The following is a 14,570-nucleotide window of genomic DNA, read 5'->3' as shown; positions in this document are numbered from 1 at the left end:
TAACAAAGTGGCCCTGCGGGTATTTCTTAGTGTCAATACATTCAAGATTATGAACTTCATTTTGCTGTTTAACAAACTACATTCTACAAGCAAAACAAAAGACAAAGCTGATGCTAGGAACTCTTTATTAGCAGGAATTGACATCAGTTTTAGACAGTGACACATACTACAAAAGTTCATCACACCCTAACCATATGAAACAGAGCACTGAAACGTTTAAGGAAGCAGTGATCTGTTTAAAGATGAATGGATCAGTTTCTGTCCCTCGATTGTCAGGAGTACTCCTACTCGGGGCGGGAGCTATAAATCTGCTGTAATTCAGTCAGCTCTCCAACAAACATTTCTTAAACTGAAGAGGAAAAATATTTCATACTTTGTTTAACCTGTCTTTTGGACCATGGTAAATGTTTTATGTTTTTAACTCTAGTAACTTAGAATTAAATTGAATTTAACCCTTGCCCTTGCTGTACCCATAATCTGTTTTTCAAATATATATAAGGGCTCGATCCTGAACGCTGGGGCAGACTGTGGTTTTGCTTTTTTTTAATGCCACATGACCATCCTATAACAACAGTTTCCTAAACGCTGATCTCTCGTTATTCCAGTATGTTTCATGTCTAAACATTTGTGGTTATCAGTTGTTCCTCTATATATTTATGAAGCTGGGTTCCTTCCACTGATGCATGAGGAAGAGGAGGATGAACATGTTTTCTGTGGAGGCAAAACATCAAGACACATGAAACTTGTACTTGGCCTGCATCATTTTCACTTTTATTGTAGGTCATTGGTTACATTTAATTTTACTCAACTCTCATGAGTAATGGGTCATCCTTTTTCATTTTTTTTTTTTTAAATTTGTGTTTCCATCTTTTGTTTCCAGCTGGTTTTCACAATGTTTAAGATGATAAATAAAACTCTGACCATAAGAAATTCTCTCTAACTTACTGTGGCCCGGGGATGTCAGACTCCCCTTTACATCGTGGGCCACATTGAAGTGAGCCAGACCAGTGAAACTCCCCTTTCTGTTAGTGTAAAGACATTTAACTACACATTTAATCCCTGAGATGTATTAATATAAGAAAAATAAGTGAAATTTCAACAGTATGTTTTTTTTTTTTTTTTTTTAAATATACAGTACCAGTCAAAAGTTTGGACACACCTTCTCATTCAATGTTTTCCTTTTTTTTTTTTTTTTTTTTTTACTACATTGTAAATTAATACAGAAATCAACCAGACTATGGAAGAACACATAATGCCATAAACTTAAGTGACCCACAGCAAAAAAAAGAAAAAATAAATTTCTATAGTTGATAGTGAAAATGCTGCAAATGAATCAGGCGTGCGCAAAGCCAGAGCTGAACCCACCCTGGCTTACTTACAGGGATGTAAATGCAAATGTTTCTTCAATGTTGCAGTTGCACTGAAATACATCACTGCAGTTTTTTGAGTTTTACTTGTAATTCATAAAGTTCGTTTGTAGTGCGAAACATATTTAGGCTGTTTTTTTTACTCACTTTTTGTCTCTCCAACAATGTTATTCCTTTCTCCTACAGCCTCAATTACAACTACATGCAAATGACTAATTATGCAAATTAGGTGATTACATTATGTAGTGACTTCTAGTTACTTTTAGGACAACCAATAGGTTCAGAGGAGTCTTTGGCGGGCCTATTCTAGCCCCAGGACCTTATGTGTGAAACCCCAGTGCTGCGGCCTAACATCTGCTGTTAAACGTAAAGTTACACATAATATGTTCACGTACCATGAGACTAGTCCGCACTTCTCTTCCCTCTGTAAATCACTGTTGGAGAAGAGATTGAAGAAGAATTTGGAGGGGGAAAAAAATTATTCAACACAATGCAAATCCAAGAAACTTTAAACTGCCAAATAAATATTTTTGAGTACCAGATTGAAAACACAGATAACGTACTCACCTGTGCCAATGTCTACTCCTGAACAAGTGACTAAAAGAGCAGAAACAGAAAAGTCAGGTTCTGCAGGTCCTTACTGCTCTGCACACAGTCTCACTGAATTGAGTCACATTGAATTCCTAGTGGCCTACCTGAGTACAGTCTCTTAGGGCAGAAAGGGACTTTGCTGCCCTCTGGTGTGAGTGGAGCAACCACCACATGATCGATGTCCCCGCACTGGATGCTGCCAAACTCACAGCTGTTTTCTCCAGGAGATGCGGTGCAGTTGTAGTTGGTGTTGTTCACCACCATCTCTGCGATGTAGCTGTTGCTGCTCCCAGTGCTGCTCCAGTAAACCCCCAGTGTGTTATTTGTCTTCCTGTATAGCTTGACACGTGATGGACAGCAGGGACCTACGACAGACATGCTGATGAAGTGATGCGTCTCTTGTGACTATTATCTCAAAGTTTGTAATTGATGAGTGAGGAAAAATAGATTACCCTGACTGTGTTTGAACTATGTGTATTTAAACCTAAAGTGACACACTGCAAAGTTTTTAAGAACACAACTACAAAATTTGGATTTATAAGTACAAGCCTTTATAAACTAAACGCATTAAGATAAGTGTATAGAAGGCATCCCTTCTATACACTTATCTTAATGCTTTTAGTCAGTTTTTACTTAAATAGATAGAATAATGAGCTTCTCTCCTTCTAAGGCAACTCTATTTTTAAGCCAGCTTTCTTCTGATTGGCTGCCCTTGGCAAGCAGAAGGTTTGAACAACAGGCGGCTGGGGCTTCTGATCATTACCTTAAGGGTATTAAAAAAAAAAAAAAAAAAAACACGTGAAACTGAGCAGTTAGAGCATTCTGAAGCCTTATCCAAAATGCTGCAGCTAGAGTACTGACAGGGACTAGAAAGAGAGAGCACATTTCTCCCATTTTGGCTTCTCTTCATTGGCTCCCTGTTAAATCTAGAATAGAATTTAAAATTCTTCTCCTCACATACAAGGTCTTGAATAATCAGGCACCATCTTATCTCAAAGACCTCATAGTACCATATCACCCCAATAGAGCACTTCGCTCTCAGACTGCTGGCTTACTTGTGGTTCCTAGGATACTTAAGAGTAGAATGGGAGGCAGAGCCTTCAGCTTTCAGGCGCCTCTTCTGTGGAACCAGCTTCCAGCTTGGATTCGGGAGACAGACACCCTCTCTATTTTTAAGATTAGGCTCAAAACTTTCCTTTTTGATCAAGCTTATAGTTAGGGCTGGATCAGGTGACCCTGAACCATCCCTTAGTTATGCTGCTATAGGCCTAGTCTGCTGGGGGGTTCACATAATGCACTGTTTCTTCTCATTCACCTTATTTACTTTGTTTATACTCCACTCTGCATTTATTCATTAATTGATATTAATCTCTGGCTCTCTTCCACAGCATGTCTTTCTCTCCCCTCAGCCCAACCGGTCGCGGCAGATGACTGCCCCTCCCTGAGCCTGGTTCTGCTGGAGGTTTCTTCCTGTTAAAAGGGAGTTTTTCCTTTCCACTGTCGCCAAGTGCTGCTCATAGGGGGTCGTTTTGACTGTTGGGTTTTCTCTGTATTATTGTAGGGTCTTTACCCACAATACAAAGCGCCTTGAGGAGACAGTTTGTTGTGATTTGGCGCTATATAAATAAAATTGAATTGAATTTAATTGAATTGGACATGCACATAAATAGACATTATTTGAAACTGCCCATATTTCATACGAGCATCCAAAGTAAAAGCATAACAGGTGTGTGCATGCTTTAATAAACCCGTCAAAGCTCTCTGACAGCCCAACTTTGTCGACACTGCTTCTATTTTATCTCAAAGACATCTTCCACTGACCATTCTTTGTTACTTATTGGTCGACATGTATGTATAATTTTGGCATGGCCAGTTTATTAGAAAACACTCACTGGACGAGAAACCCTGATAGGTGCAGTTGGACTTGTGTCCGCTGTGGCTAAACGCCTCCACGGTGACAGTATAGTTGGTGCTGCAGGTGATGCATCCCATGAGGCAGTGGGAGTCCTGGGTATGGCAGCGGGCATGACCGCGTGATGATGTCAGAGAGGTGATGAATGAGCGTGCCCCTTTGGCGCGAGACCACGAGACGTTGGTCATTGCCTGAGTCACCTGATCCACTGTTAGATTCACTGGGCAACACGGTTCTGTGAAAGATGATGAGGTGTGTGGAGATAAGTATAAATTTTTAATTCATTTACAGTATATATTTCAGCTAGGCAAAAATACAGGTTTTTAGGACATCTGTATGTTACTGTCTAAATATAGCTCTTGTAAACTTGAAAAATTGAGATAAACAGGCAAAATATTTTAATCTTTAATACCATTATAATCACCTGGAATAAGGTCACATATGAAATTACGCAAAATTGTAAAGTCAACAGCAAGAAGCACTGATGCATCAGTGAAAGCATTCAGCTGCTCACCTGTTTCTAGATACTCAGAGTAGCTGGGTAAACTCTGACCAGCGGCACCGGTTGCTATGACACTCACTTCGTAGGTGGAGCCACAGGAAAGGTTAGTGATGTCACAGCTGTTTTCATTGGTGGTACAGATGTGTTTGTCATCATCTCCATTGGCGCTTACAGTGTAATTAGCGGCCCTGTTATTTGCAGTCCAGCTGACAGTGACACGGGAGGAGTTCTTTTGATTTAGCATCAGATTCATTGGCATGCAGGGAGCTGATGGAGGAAGGAAGGCTGAGTTAACGATGTCCACATTGTTCAGCGACCCCTCAAAATCATGACTAGGCATCTATTTTGTGATATTGTAGCCTTTTTCTCCTTGGATATGTGTTTATACAAAAAGTAGGCCTACAAGTTTTCTACCTGTGTCTTTGGTGTGAGCTTTACAAGCACTGTTGCATCCGCTGATTTCATTACAGGGCATCACCACCACACTGTAGGCTGTGTCACAACTGAGGTCAGAGAGGGCGCACACTGGTGCTGTGTCATTACAGAGAATGACCTCTGAACTGTGTGCAGCCCGAGTCTCATACAGCACTGCCCCCCGCGAGGGCATCCACCTGATCTCCAGAGTGTCGGTGCTCACCGTCGATACAGATACATCCTCTGGACAACATGGCACTAAATGATAGATGTAAGCATATAATTATCAGCGAGAGAAGATAATGAATCTCTACAATAAATGTTGTTACTGCTGCTGCTTACAGGTGGTGTAGTTGAGAACTTGTCCTTGAGGACTGCTGCCGGCGTTGTTGAACGCCTGCACAGACATCAGGTATGTGTGGCCACACTGGCAGTGATAGGTGCAATTGTTGCTGGTGGTGTTGCAGGTCTCCACACTGCTGCTATCTGTCTTGATGAAGGCCGTGTAGCTGTCAGCGTGAGACACCGTCTTCCACGTTAGAGTGCAGTTTCCTTCTAATGACTCCACAAGTGCCAAAGACTGAGGTGGGCAGGGGACTGCAGCACAGGAAGGAAATTAGACACACTCACAAACACAGTGTCACCAGCATTCAGTGGGGTTTGTTGTAGAACACAAAAGTCTTGTGTAGCATATTTTATAATAGCATCTTTTGCACGGTAGTTATTATAAGTTTGAAAAATTTTTAAGCAATGAGCTACATAAAAGTGTAGACATTTTATCAACCAATTTTGATTATATTATCATCGTCTGCTTATATGAAAGAGTTTTAAAAGACTCAAAGTGCTCAAATTATGCCTAGAATTGTTGCCCTTAGTGGTCAGAAAATTTCAACTTCTGTTCTGTGGAATACATTTTTTTATATGGAGCTTTTGAATTCTCAATATGAATTGATGGGAATATGAATGGGGAGGACAGATAAAATGTTTTTCATGCCACATAGAATATCATATCACAACTGTAATCAATAAATAAGCCAACCAAATGGGAATGTTCATCTCAGTAATGGCCAGTTACAACCAGGCAGTTACCTCAGTAGAGACCATATCTGTCTAGTATCAGAACCTATCAGCAGGTTGACACCAAAGCCTCTGTGTGAAAGACCAGCATGTCATCACCCATTGGTTTGTGGATTCCTGTTTTGAAGCCTTGTCTTTGGCAATTAGGTTGTCACTATATTGTGTTTTTTTTTTTGTGTGTGTGTGTGAGGTGGTGGCTCTGAAAAATTGATGACGCGGGGTGCACTCTAAATGGCACCCTGCTTTATATTGTATTTTACTCAAACAGTGATCATAATTTACGAAGTCAGTGCCATATTATATTTAAAAAACAATCAACTGAAATCAAAGTAAAGGTCATTTGTCATTTTCCCACAGACTATACTTTGGACTTCTTTTGGTATCCAGAGAATGCCCTCTGCTGGTGATTAGAAAGAATACAGCAGTCTTCTGTTTTCAGACATAGAAGGTAGTTCCATTTCTTATCAGCAGTGTGTGGCTGACGCATTCATATCTCTGCTACTCACAGGTAATGAAGACCACAGCACTAGATGGGTAGCTGGGCCCAGCCTCGTTTGAGGCAATGACTTGGATGGTGTGTACCTCTCCGCATCCCACTGCAGACAGGGTGCAGGAGCTGGATGTGGTGTTGCATGTGAAGTTCAGGTCACTCATCACATGGTTCTCAGTGGGTCTATAGACTTCCTGGTCCCGCTCCCAGGACACCAAGAGTCCAGCCACACCGTTATTCATCACCACAGACACGTTGACAGAAGGTGGCGCCTGAGGTCCTGTTAAATGACAAAAGATAAACACAAAACCAGCAAAGGACTAAACTGGAATATACACAGGAACCAATTTCATGTAAGACTGACTTTTTTTTTTTGACTGCTATAATCCAATGTACTGTATACTAGTGCATGCCAGGACAACAGTGCTGTGAAATGAAAATGATACAATGCATTTATGTGATGTTGTAGGTAAATAAAAGCAACAAAATGGGTCCTTTTAGCCCATTGAGAGGTGGTTAGTATGCAGCATACTGATTTTATATCTCATATATAGTTAAGCTTTTGTGGATATAAATGAAATGCTACTGTTGTGAAATTTCCTTTCATAAGGAGATGTAGATGCATACATGAAAAACAGATCATTTTAGCCCATTGCTAGACAGTTGCTAGACTGCATGATGACTCCGTAATATCTGATAAAGATCAGAACCTTCAAAGATGATTGTTGCTCAACTCCTGATCATGTAGGAGTTTGCAGAAAAGCAGATTTTGTGTATTATAGTAAGATTGTAATATTATTTTTCATACAGTTTTTATGCTAGTTCACGGTATATGTTAGTCTTCAAAGTGAGTCCTCATACAGGAGGACATTTTACTGCTAAAAAAACTTACTGTATAGAATTTAATGAAATTATATTTTATAGATTTTGACTTTGTGTGGAAATTTTCAAATCACTCTATGAGAGGCTTTGAAAATAAGTATTTCCTCCTTGTGGTATTCCTACATTAGTCAAGCAAAATGTCCACTAAAGCTTATGGATAAACAATAAAACTATAAGACTATAAGACTGTGTTTTAATAGTGGCTTTGGTGCTTCATCGCATTCACTGACCCTAGATCATGGTTTAGCTCTCTTCTTAAGCGAGCATTCTTCATGCTCTTCAAGGCTCCTATTGAATAACATCCTGCACCATAGTAAACACAAAGTGTGCAATCACTGACAGAGAAGTGTCTCAGTGCCTCCTTACGTGTGGTCTGGTTGATGTACAAGCTTTCTCCCTCTCGACCTTCGGGATCCCAAGCGAAACCCGTTATGGTATAGAGTGAGCCAGCATCCAGGCCAGAGAAGGTCAGATTGGTTTTAGACGTGTTGTACATGTCCATGCTTGTGTTTGAGCCAAACTTGTATATGGATAGGGTGTATTGGACAGCATGAGCAACAGGGTCCCAGGATAAAACGATGCTTTCATTGCTCGGCGACGAGGATGAAAGCTGAGGTGGAGCCAAAACTGTGGAAGAGGAGATTAGACGGTTTTACATGTAATAGATGGTTTGAGGAATGAATGCTGTAGCTCACTATTAAAAGTCAAAATTCTATAAAAAGGGGAATAGTGACTTCACTGGGTTGTTGTTAAAAGTTCAGTCCAAAATTATCCACGTGCCTGAGCTCAGTGGAGTCCAAAGGAAGACATACACATGATGTCACCTTAATGGTTAGTGCAGCATTTAGAGCAGGGGTGGGCAACTCCAGGCCTCGAGGGCCGGTGTCCTGCAGGTTTTAGATGTGTCCCTGATCCAACACACCTGAATCAAATGGCTGAATTACCTCCTCAGTATGCAGTCAAGTTCTCCAGAGTCCTGCTAATGACTTCTATATGTGATTCAGGTGTGTTGGCTGAGACCTGGAGTTGCCCACCCCTGATTTAGAGCTTTCCAAGTCGAATCTGAAATCTGTCAGAGAAGCTCTTAGATTATTAAAATGTAAGTCTCTCACCAGTTGCTGCATATTAAAGCTGTGTTATTTCCTTCCATCGTTTTAGTATTTAAGTGAGGCAAATCGTCAGATTTTGATTGCGTTCACTTTCAATTGTGAAAGGTTCAATTAATCGTTCATTATCTGATAAAAACTGTTATTAAGCAATACATAAACTTTATTTTACTAAGGCTAATAAGTATAATAATCACATAAGCACCAATTAATGTCATAAATTCATAGCCCCTTTGTCTTGATCTCTATTTCACGTAAGTCAAGTTTGCATAAATGAAAATTTGTAGAGGAAAGAGTTAATTCATGACATCTCTGAATTATAAAGATTCATTGCATCTTATCTTAAATTTGACATGGCAGACAAGGAGAATATTGAAGAATACTTCCTGGAAAGACAGAGAGCTTAATAGGTGCTCTCTGAAGAGGTTTTCATTTGAGACCTGCTGACTGAACCGAGACCAGTAAACTCATTCCACCACCAAGGGGCGCCAACTGTGACACTGTTTGGTGCATGGTTTATAGCTCACAAGGATCAAATGTGACACACACACACACACACCTGGTGGTAAAGAGGAGGTTAGAACCAACAGCCATCTTCTCAGGATGAGGTCAACTTTTTGTGTTTGACATAGAAGGGTCGGGTATGGTTACCACTGATACAGGAGAGGCCCTTAGGGTTAAAGATGCATTTCTTGCAGATGCAGACAAACCTGGTCTGAATATGATCATGATATGTATACTGTACCTTCAACTGAAGTATTGAATATAGTGGCTGTGCTATTTAGACAATAAAACAGATCATGTGACTACTGCAGGGCACGGGGTGTGCTGAGATATTTACTGTGGGTTTCTCAATTAATGTGTGACCAATTTCACCTTTGGGTGGTTTTGATTTCCAGCTGAAAAATGGGTAATGTGAAGATCCTACACAGTGGAAAATAACAGAAATCAACGTACCCGTCTTTGCAGTTACAGGAAGTGATGGCTGGCTGCGCCCTGCGCTGTTCACAGCCATGATGCTGAGCGAGTACTCAGTGTACGGCATGAGAGACCGAATCTCAGCTGGAGAGGAGGACGCTGTGTCCTCTCTGAAGAAGCCGTCGTCATTCTCGACACGTATGATGTAATGAGTCGCCCCGGTCCTCAAGTTAAACTCCACAGTCAAGGTTGTGCTTTCCTGTGGCTTCACTGTCTGAATGGGGTCCATCATATCAGGGGCTGAAATAATCATAAACCATTAAGAACAGGGATGGCATCCAGCATGTGGACACATAATCTAAAAATTAACTTAGTACTGCACCTAACCTCAGATTTAAGTGGTTACATAACAGAAAAAAAAACACACAATCTACCGTGACTTTTCCTAGGTACATTTTGTTAGTTATTAAGCATACATAAAATAAATCCCTTGAAGACATATTTATCACTGTGGTAGCCAAAGAAATGCCAGTAAAACTGCCCACCTTAAGCTCTAGTTTTTAAAGTATCATTTAGATAGCTAGATTTAGATTGCAAAATTACTAATTCTCATGGAACCAGCATAATATTCACAATATTTAATTCTATCTAGATAGAAGACCAGTGTGCCTGTCTTATAGGCTATTCTTTGAAATTCATACCTTAAAAAATATAGTTGTAAAACTAAGTCTGTAAGTCTCTAAGTTCAAAATGAACAACCTTGAACTCTATGGAGAAGAGGCACTTGAAAACATTGTGTAGTACACCCTTATTACCCGTCGAGAGTGAAATTTTAAAATGCAGCCTTTTAACAATGAACCAGTTCTGTTCTATTCAAATTATAAACTACAATCCTACCAAATGTGATGCAACAGAAATGAAACTTGCTACAAATACTGCATCGTTTTATTGTGGTACTTCAGTGACTGCGACGTGCTCTGCAACCTTTTAAAAAAGCACTGGTTCCATTTTTAAACCAGCTACACAACCTGGACCCTGAACCCTCCAAGGAAGAAGATGTTATTAGGACAAAGTCAGGCTCAGTCAAATTCATGTAAAAACTGTTTATTTTGGAAATGAAAATGAAGGGACAACACAAGAATGTGTTCTTAATGCCTGAAACAGTGTGGGCATGGACTGAAGTGCATCTCACCTGTTGATGACTTAGTAGATGCAGTGCTGAGTACATCGGAACCGCTCAGAGCTTCAACTATGAAGTTATACATGATGTTTGGAGACAGCGAAGTGACAGAGCCCATCACTGTATTTGGACCAAATGATACAAAAGCGTCGGGTTTGGTTGGTGAAGTTGCGGTGATCTTGTATGAGGTGGCTCTGGGGTCCCTGGTCCATCTGAGAGTCACAGTCTTGGATGTTGCAGAGAACACTGACATTCTAAAATCTAATGAGGGAAGAGAATGAATCATTATAATACATTTTACCACACTGAGAAATCTGTGATAATGGAACAACAGCGGGATACATAGTAAAAGACCACATACAGTACCTGGTTGTGCTGCAGCCTGCAAATTAAGATAAAAGGGACTTATTAAGTGTTCTGCTTAATTTACTCTAAGCAGTAAATGCCATGTCAACTACATATTTTAAGCCTGAAACAATACTATACCTGTGAGCATATGCCCAGGAATATAAAAATCACCAGCCACTTCATAGCACCCATTTATCACGTTCGTGTCTGCACTCCCACTTGACAGCTTCTCTTTGATTTTTAAAAATGTGTTTCTCTAATGGTTTTAGTCTTTTCTTAAAAATAGGTGGTGTCTGCATGCTGAAATACCTGCATCAAGCTCCTCCCACTGGGGGGCAAATTTCCCTTCATACTGAAGCAGGGAGATGGGGCAGGTGTAGGTTGAATGCCATGAGAAGAACCCACCTATGAAGGCATCATGTTCTGCACTCAAGGGTATATTCACTAAAAGGTGGCATGCAGATAATAACGGTCTGGAATTTCCCTCGCTGGAGGTCTCGGATCCTCCCTTTTGACAGTGATAGAGATACTACAGAAAATACAACAGAATATCTTATATTTCTTGCATAATTTGCAAATTTGAAAGCAAAACCTTTGATGTAATATGTCAGATAGATACTAGCTACACTACAGTGCCAAAAGTGTTCACTCGTCTGCCTTCACATGCATATGTTCCAAGATGGCGCCGGTGAGGTCAGCAGCCGTCGTACCTGCTCCTACGCTTTGTTTGTATATATTAGGTTTAGCTCTAATTTTGGACTTTATAATTCCGCCTGCTCTGTGTCATATCACGTATGACAGACAGACTCTTTTTAATATCAGAATACAGCACTCTGGCTGTATTCTGACACCTTTTTCTCCCGACCCGACTTGGCCTCGGGAGATACTGCGTTTCCAGTGGGCCAGCTCAAACAAAGGACGGACCAGGTCACGGACAAGGCCCCGAGGGAAAAGAGCCGGTGTAAGAGAGAGGCTGAGGCGCAGAGCGCACCAAACGCCACTGCCGAGCATCCTGTTGGCTAATGTCCAGTCACTGGATAACAAGCTGGACGAACTCAGGGCCAGGATACAGTTTCAGAGGGACATAAGGGACTGCAACATCATCTGTCTCACGGAGACATGGCTGACTCCCCTCATACCGGACCACGCCGTACAGCCGTCGGAGTTCTTCAGTGTTCATCGCACGGACAGAACGAGTGAGTCTGGAAAATCAAGAGGAGGAGGTGTGTGCCTAATGATTAATAACAACTGGTGTGACAGTAGGAATGTTGTCCTTCTGAAACAATCATGTTCACCTAACCTGGAGCTCCTAACCCTGAAATGCCGTCCCCACTACCTGCCCCGCGAGTTTACTTCGGTCATCTTCAGCGCCGTCTATATTCCACCTCAGGCGGACACAAACACTGCACTATCCGAGCTACATGAGGCTATTTCCACCTATCAGGCTAACCAGCGTGATGCGGCTCTCATCGTAGCCGGGGACTTTAACAGTGCAAACTTGAAAAAGCTGATACCGGAATTGATTCAACACATCGACTGCCCCACCAGAGGAGAGAGGACCCTAGACCACTGCTATTCTCCATTCAAAGATGGCTACAAAGCAAAGCCTCTTCCGCCTTTTGGGAAGTCTGACCACACCTCTGTACTTCTCATGCCGAAATACAAACAACGGCTCAGGCAGGAACCCCCTGCTGTGAGAGAAGTGACACGGTGGTCTGATCAAACAGAGGCCGCTCTGCAGGGTGCGTTGGATTCAATCGACTGGGACATGTTTCGCAGCAGCGCGGGCGGAGACATCGAGGAGTTTACGGAAACTGTTGTGGGATTTATTGGGAAAGTTGTTGAAGACACTTCACTTAGGAGGACCATCAGGACTTTTCCCAACCAGAAGCCGTGGGTGGATAAATCTGTCCACGACGCCCTGAGGTCCCGCACCGTTGCCTACAACTCCGGCCTCGCCTCTGGGAACATGGAGGACTACAAGGTTGCATCATACAACGTCCGCAGAGCGGTGAAAGAGGCAAAACATCGCTACGGCCGCAGACTGGAACAGCAACTACAACAGTCTGACCCCAGGGGACTGTGGCAGGGACTACGCACCATCACGGACTACAAAGCACCACACACACACCCGGTGAGTGCCGACGCTTCTCTGGCTGATGAACTCAACATCTTCTTTGCGCGCTTTGAGTCGGGAAGCCGACAGCCCGCTGCGCTCCCGGCCGGAGGGGCGGAGACACTCACTGTGACGGAGCGCGACGTGAGGAGGGCGTTTAGACGTGTAAACACCAGGAAAGCGGCTGGACCAGACGGTATTAGTGGACGTGTCCTTAAGACCTGCGCTGACCAGCTGGCACCTGTGTTTACAGTGATATTCAACCTCTCACTGAAACTGTGTGTGATTCCCACCTGCTTTAAAAAGTCCATCATAGTCCCTGTCCCAAAGAAACCACACCCCAGCAGCCCCAATGACTTCAGGCCCATAGCACTCACCTCTGTGGTGATGAAGTGTTTTGAGAGACTCATCAAGACATTCATCACCTCCTCACTGCCCACCACCCTCGACCCACTACAGTTTGCATACCGGCCAGACAGATCCACAGACGACGCCATATCCTTCCTCCTCCACAAGACCCTTTCACACATAGACACTGGTAAGGGGAACTATGTGAGAGTGCTGTTTGTAGATTACAGCTCAGCATTCAACACCATAGTTCCCTCCAGGCTGGTCTCTAAGCTGCTGGACCTGGGCCTGGGCCCATCCCTGTGCAGGTGGGTTCACAGCTTCCTGACCAGCAGACCACAGGTGGTACGAGTGGGTCACCTCACCTCATCCTCCCTCACCCTCAACACTGGATCCCCCCAAGGCTGTGTGCTCAGCCCTCTGCTGTACTCACTGTACACCCATGACTGCGAGGCCACGTCAGAGTCCAACGTCATCATCAAGTTTGCTGACGACACTGCTGTTGTGGGACTAATCTCTCACAATGAGGAGACAGCCTACAGGAGAGAGGTCTCCCGCCTGGAGAACTGGTGCCAGGAGAACCACCTCCTGCTCAACGTCAGCAAAACAAAGGAACTGATCGTGGACTTCAGCAGGAAGCAGCAGAGGGACTACCATCCACTTGTCATCAGTGGTGCTGAGGTGGAAAGAGTGGACACCTTCAAATACCTGGGAGTGACCATCTCACAGGACCTGTCCTGGACTCATCACATAAACATCACTGTGAAGAAGGCCAGACAGCGTCTCTACCTCCTCAGGCGGCTGAGAGACTTCAAGCTCCCACTCAAGGTGCTCAGGAACTTTTACACCTGCACCATTGAGAGCATCATGCGTGGGAGCATCACCACCTGGATGGGAAACTGCACCAAGCAGGACTTCATGGCCCTAAAAAGGGTGGTTCGTTCAGCTGAACGGACCATCAGAACCACCCTCCCCAACCTGCAGGACATTTACACCAAGCAGTGCAGGCTGAGGGCCATGAAGATCCTAAAACAGCCCAGCCACCCCGGACACTCTCTCTTCTCCCTGCTCCCATCAGGCCGGCGTTACCGCTGCCTGACGACTAAGACTGAAAGGTTGAAGAAGAGTTTTTACCCACAAGCCATCCGTCTGCTCAACTCTGAGCCCTAACTGGACCATTATTGCACAGTGTAAATATTATAATTTAAAAAGTGTGTATAGTGTATAGTATATAGAGTATAGTGTATAGTGTGAATTACTTTTTTTTATTTTTATTCTTCTTATTTATATGTGTGTGTATATAAGGTTGCAGGTACAAA

At 42.9% G+C, this 14,570-nt stretch overlaps 1 protein-coding gene across 1 annotated transcript; it reads right to left on the bottom strand.

The window, feature by feature from the left end:
• Nucleotides 1-444: 444 nt before the first annotated feature.
• LOC115779411 (fibronectin type III domain-containing protein 7-like) lies at nucleotides 445-11,214 on the bottom strand. The gene is made up of 14 exons (XM_030728056.1): nucleotides 11,097-11,214; nucleotides 10,806-10,821; nucleotides 10,452-10,700; nucleotides 9,299-9,559; nucleotides 7,602-7,862; nucleotides 6,370-6,633; nucleotides 5,129-5,383; nucleotides 4,787-5,044; nucleotides 4,385-4,639; nucleotides 3,851-4,105; nucleotides 2,063-2,323; nucleotides 1,935-1,964; nucleotides 1,763-1,801; nucleotides 445-711 (listed from the first exon to the last, which is right to left on the bottom strand). The coding sequence occupies exons 1-13, from the start codon at nucleotides 11,136-11,138 to the stop codon at nucleotides 1,770-1,772; spliced, it is 2,439 nt and encodes an 812-aa protein (XP_030583916.1). The 5' UTR covers nucleotides 11,139-11,214; the 3' UTR covers nucleotides 445-711; nucleotides 1,763-1,769.
• Between the last annotated feature and the right edge of the window lie 3,356 nt (nucleotides 11,215-14,570).

This window comes from Archocentrus centrarchus, chromosome 4 (assembly GCF_007364275.1).
Source record: "Archocentrus centrarchus isolate MPI-CPG fArcCen1 chromosome 4, fArcCen1, whole genome shotgun sequence".
Classification (NCBI taxonomy): domain Eukaryota; kingdom Metazoa; phylum Chordata; class Actinopteri; order Cichliformes; family Cichlidae; genus Archocentrus; species Archocentrus centrarchus.
This window is presented reverse-complemented; position numbering and strand designations above follow the sequence as displayed.

What these genes read in the sequence shown, in the direction of transcription:
- LOC115779411 (XM_030728056.1), bottom strand. Translation starts at nt 11,138, where the DNA reads ATGAAGGGAAATTTGCCCCCCAGTGGGAGGAGCTTGATGCAG. An exon ending in TCCTGTAACTGCAAAGACGG is followed by an intron (nt 7,863 to 9,298) that starts GTACGTTGATTT and finishes CCTCTTCCACAG; the next exon opens with TTTTGGCTCCACCTCAGCTT. An exon ending in AGGAGTAGACATTGGCACAG is followed by an intron (nt 1,802 to 1,934) that starts GTGAGTACGTTA and finishes CTTCTCCAACAG; the next exon opens with TGATTTACAGAGGGAAGAGA.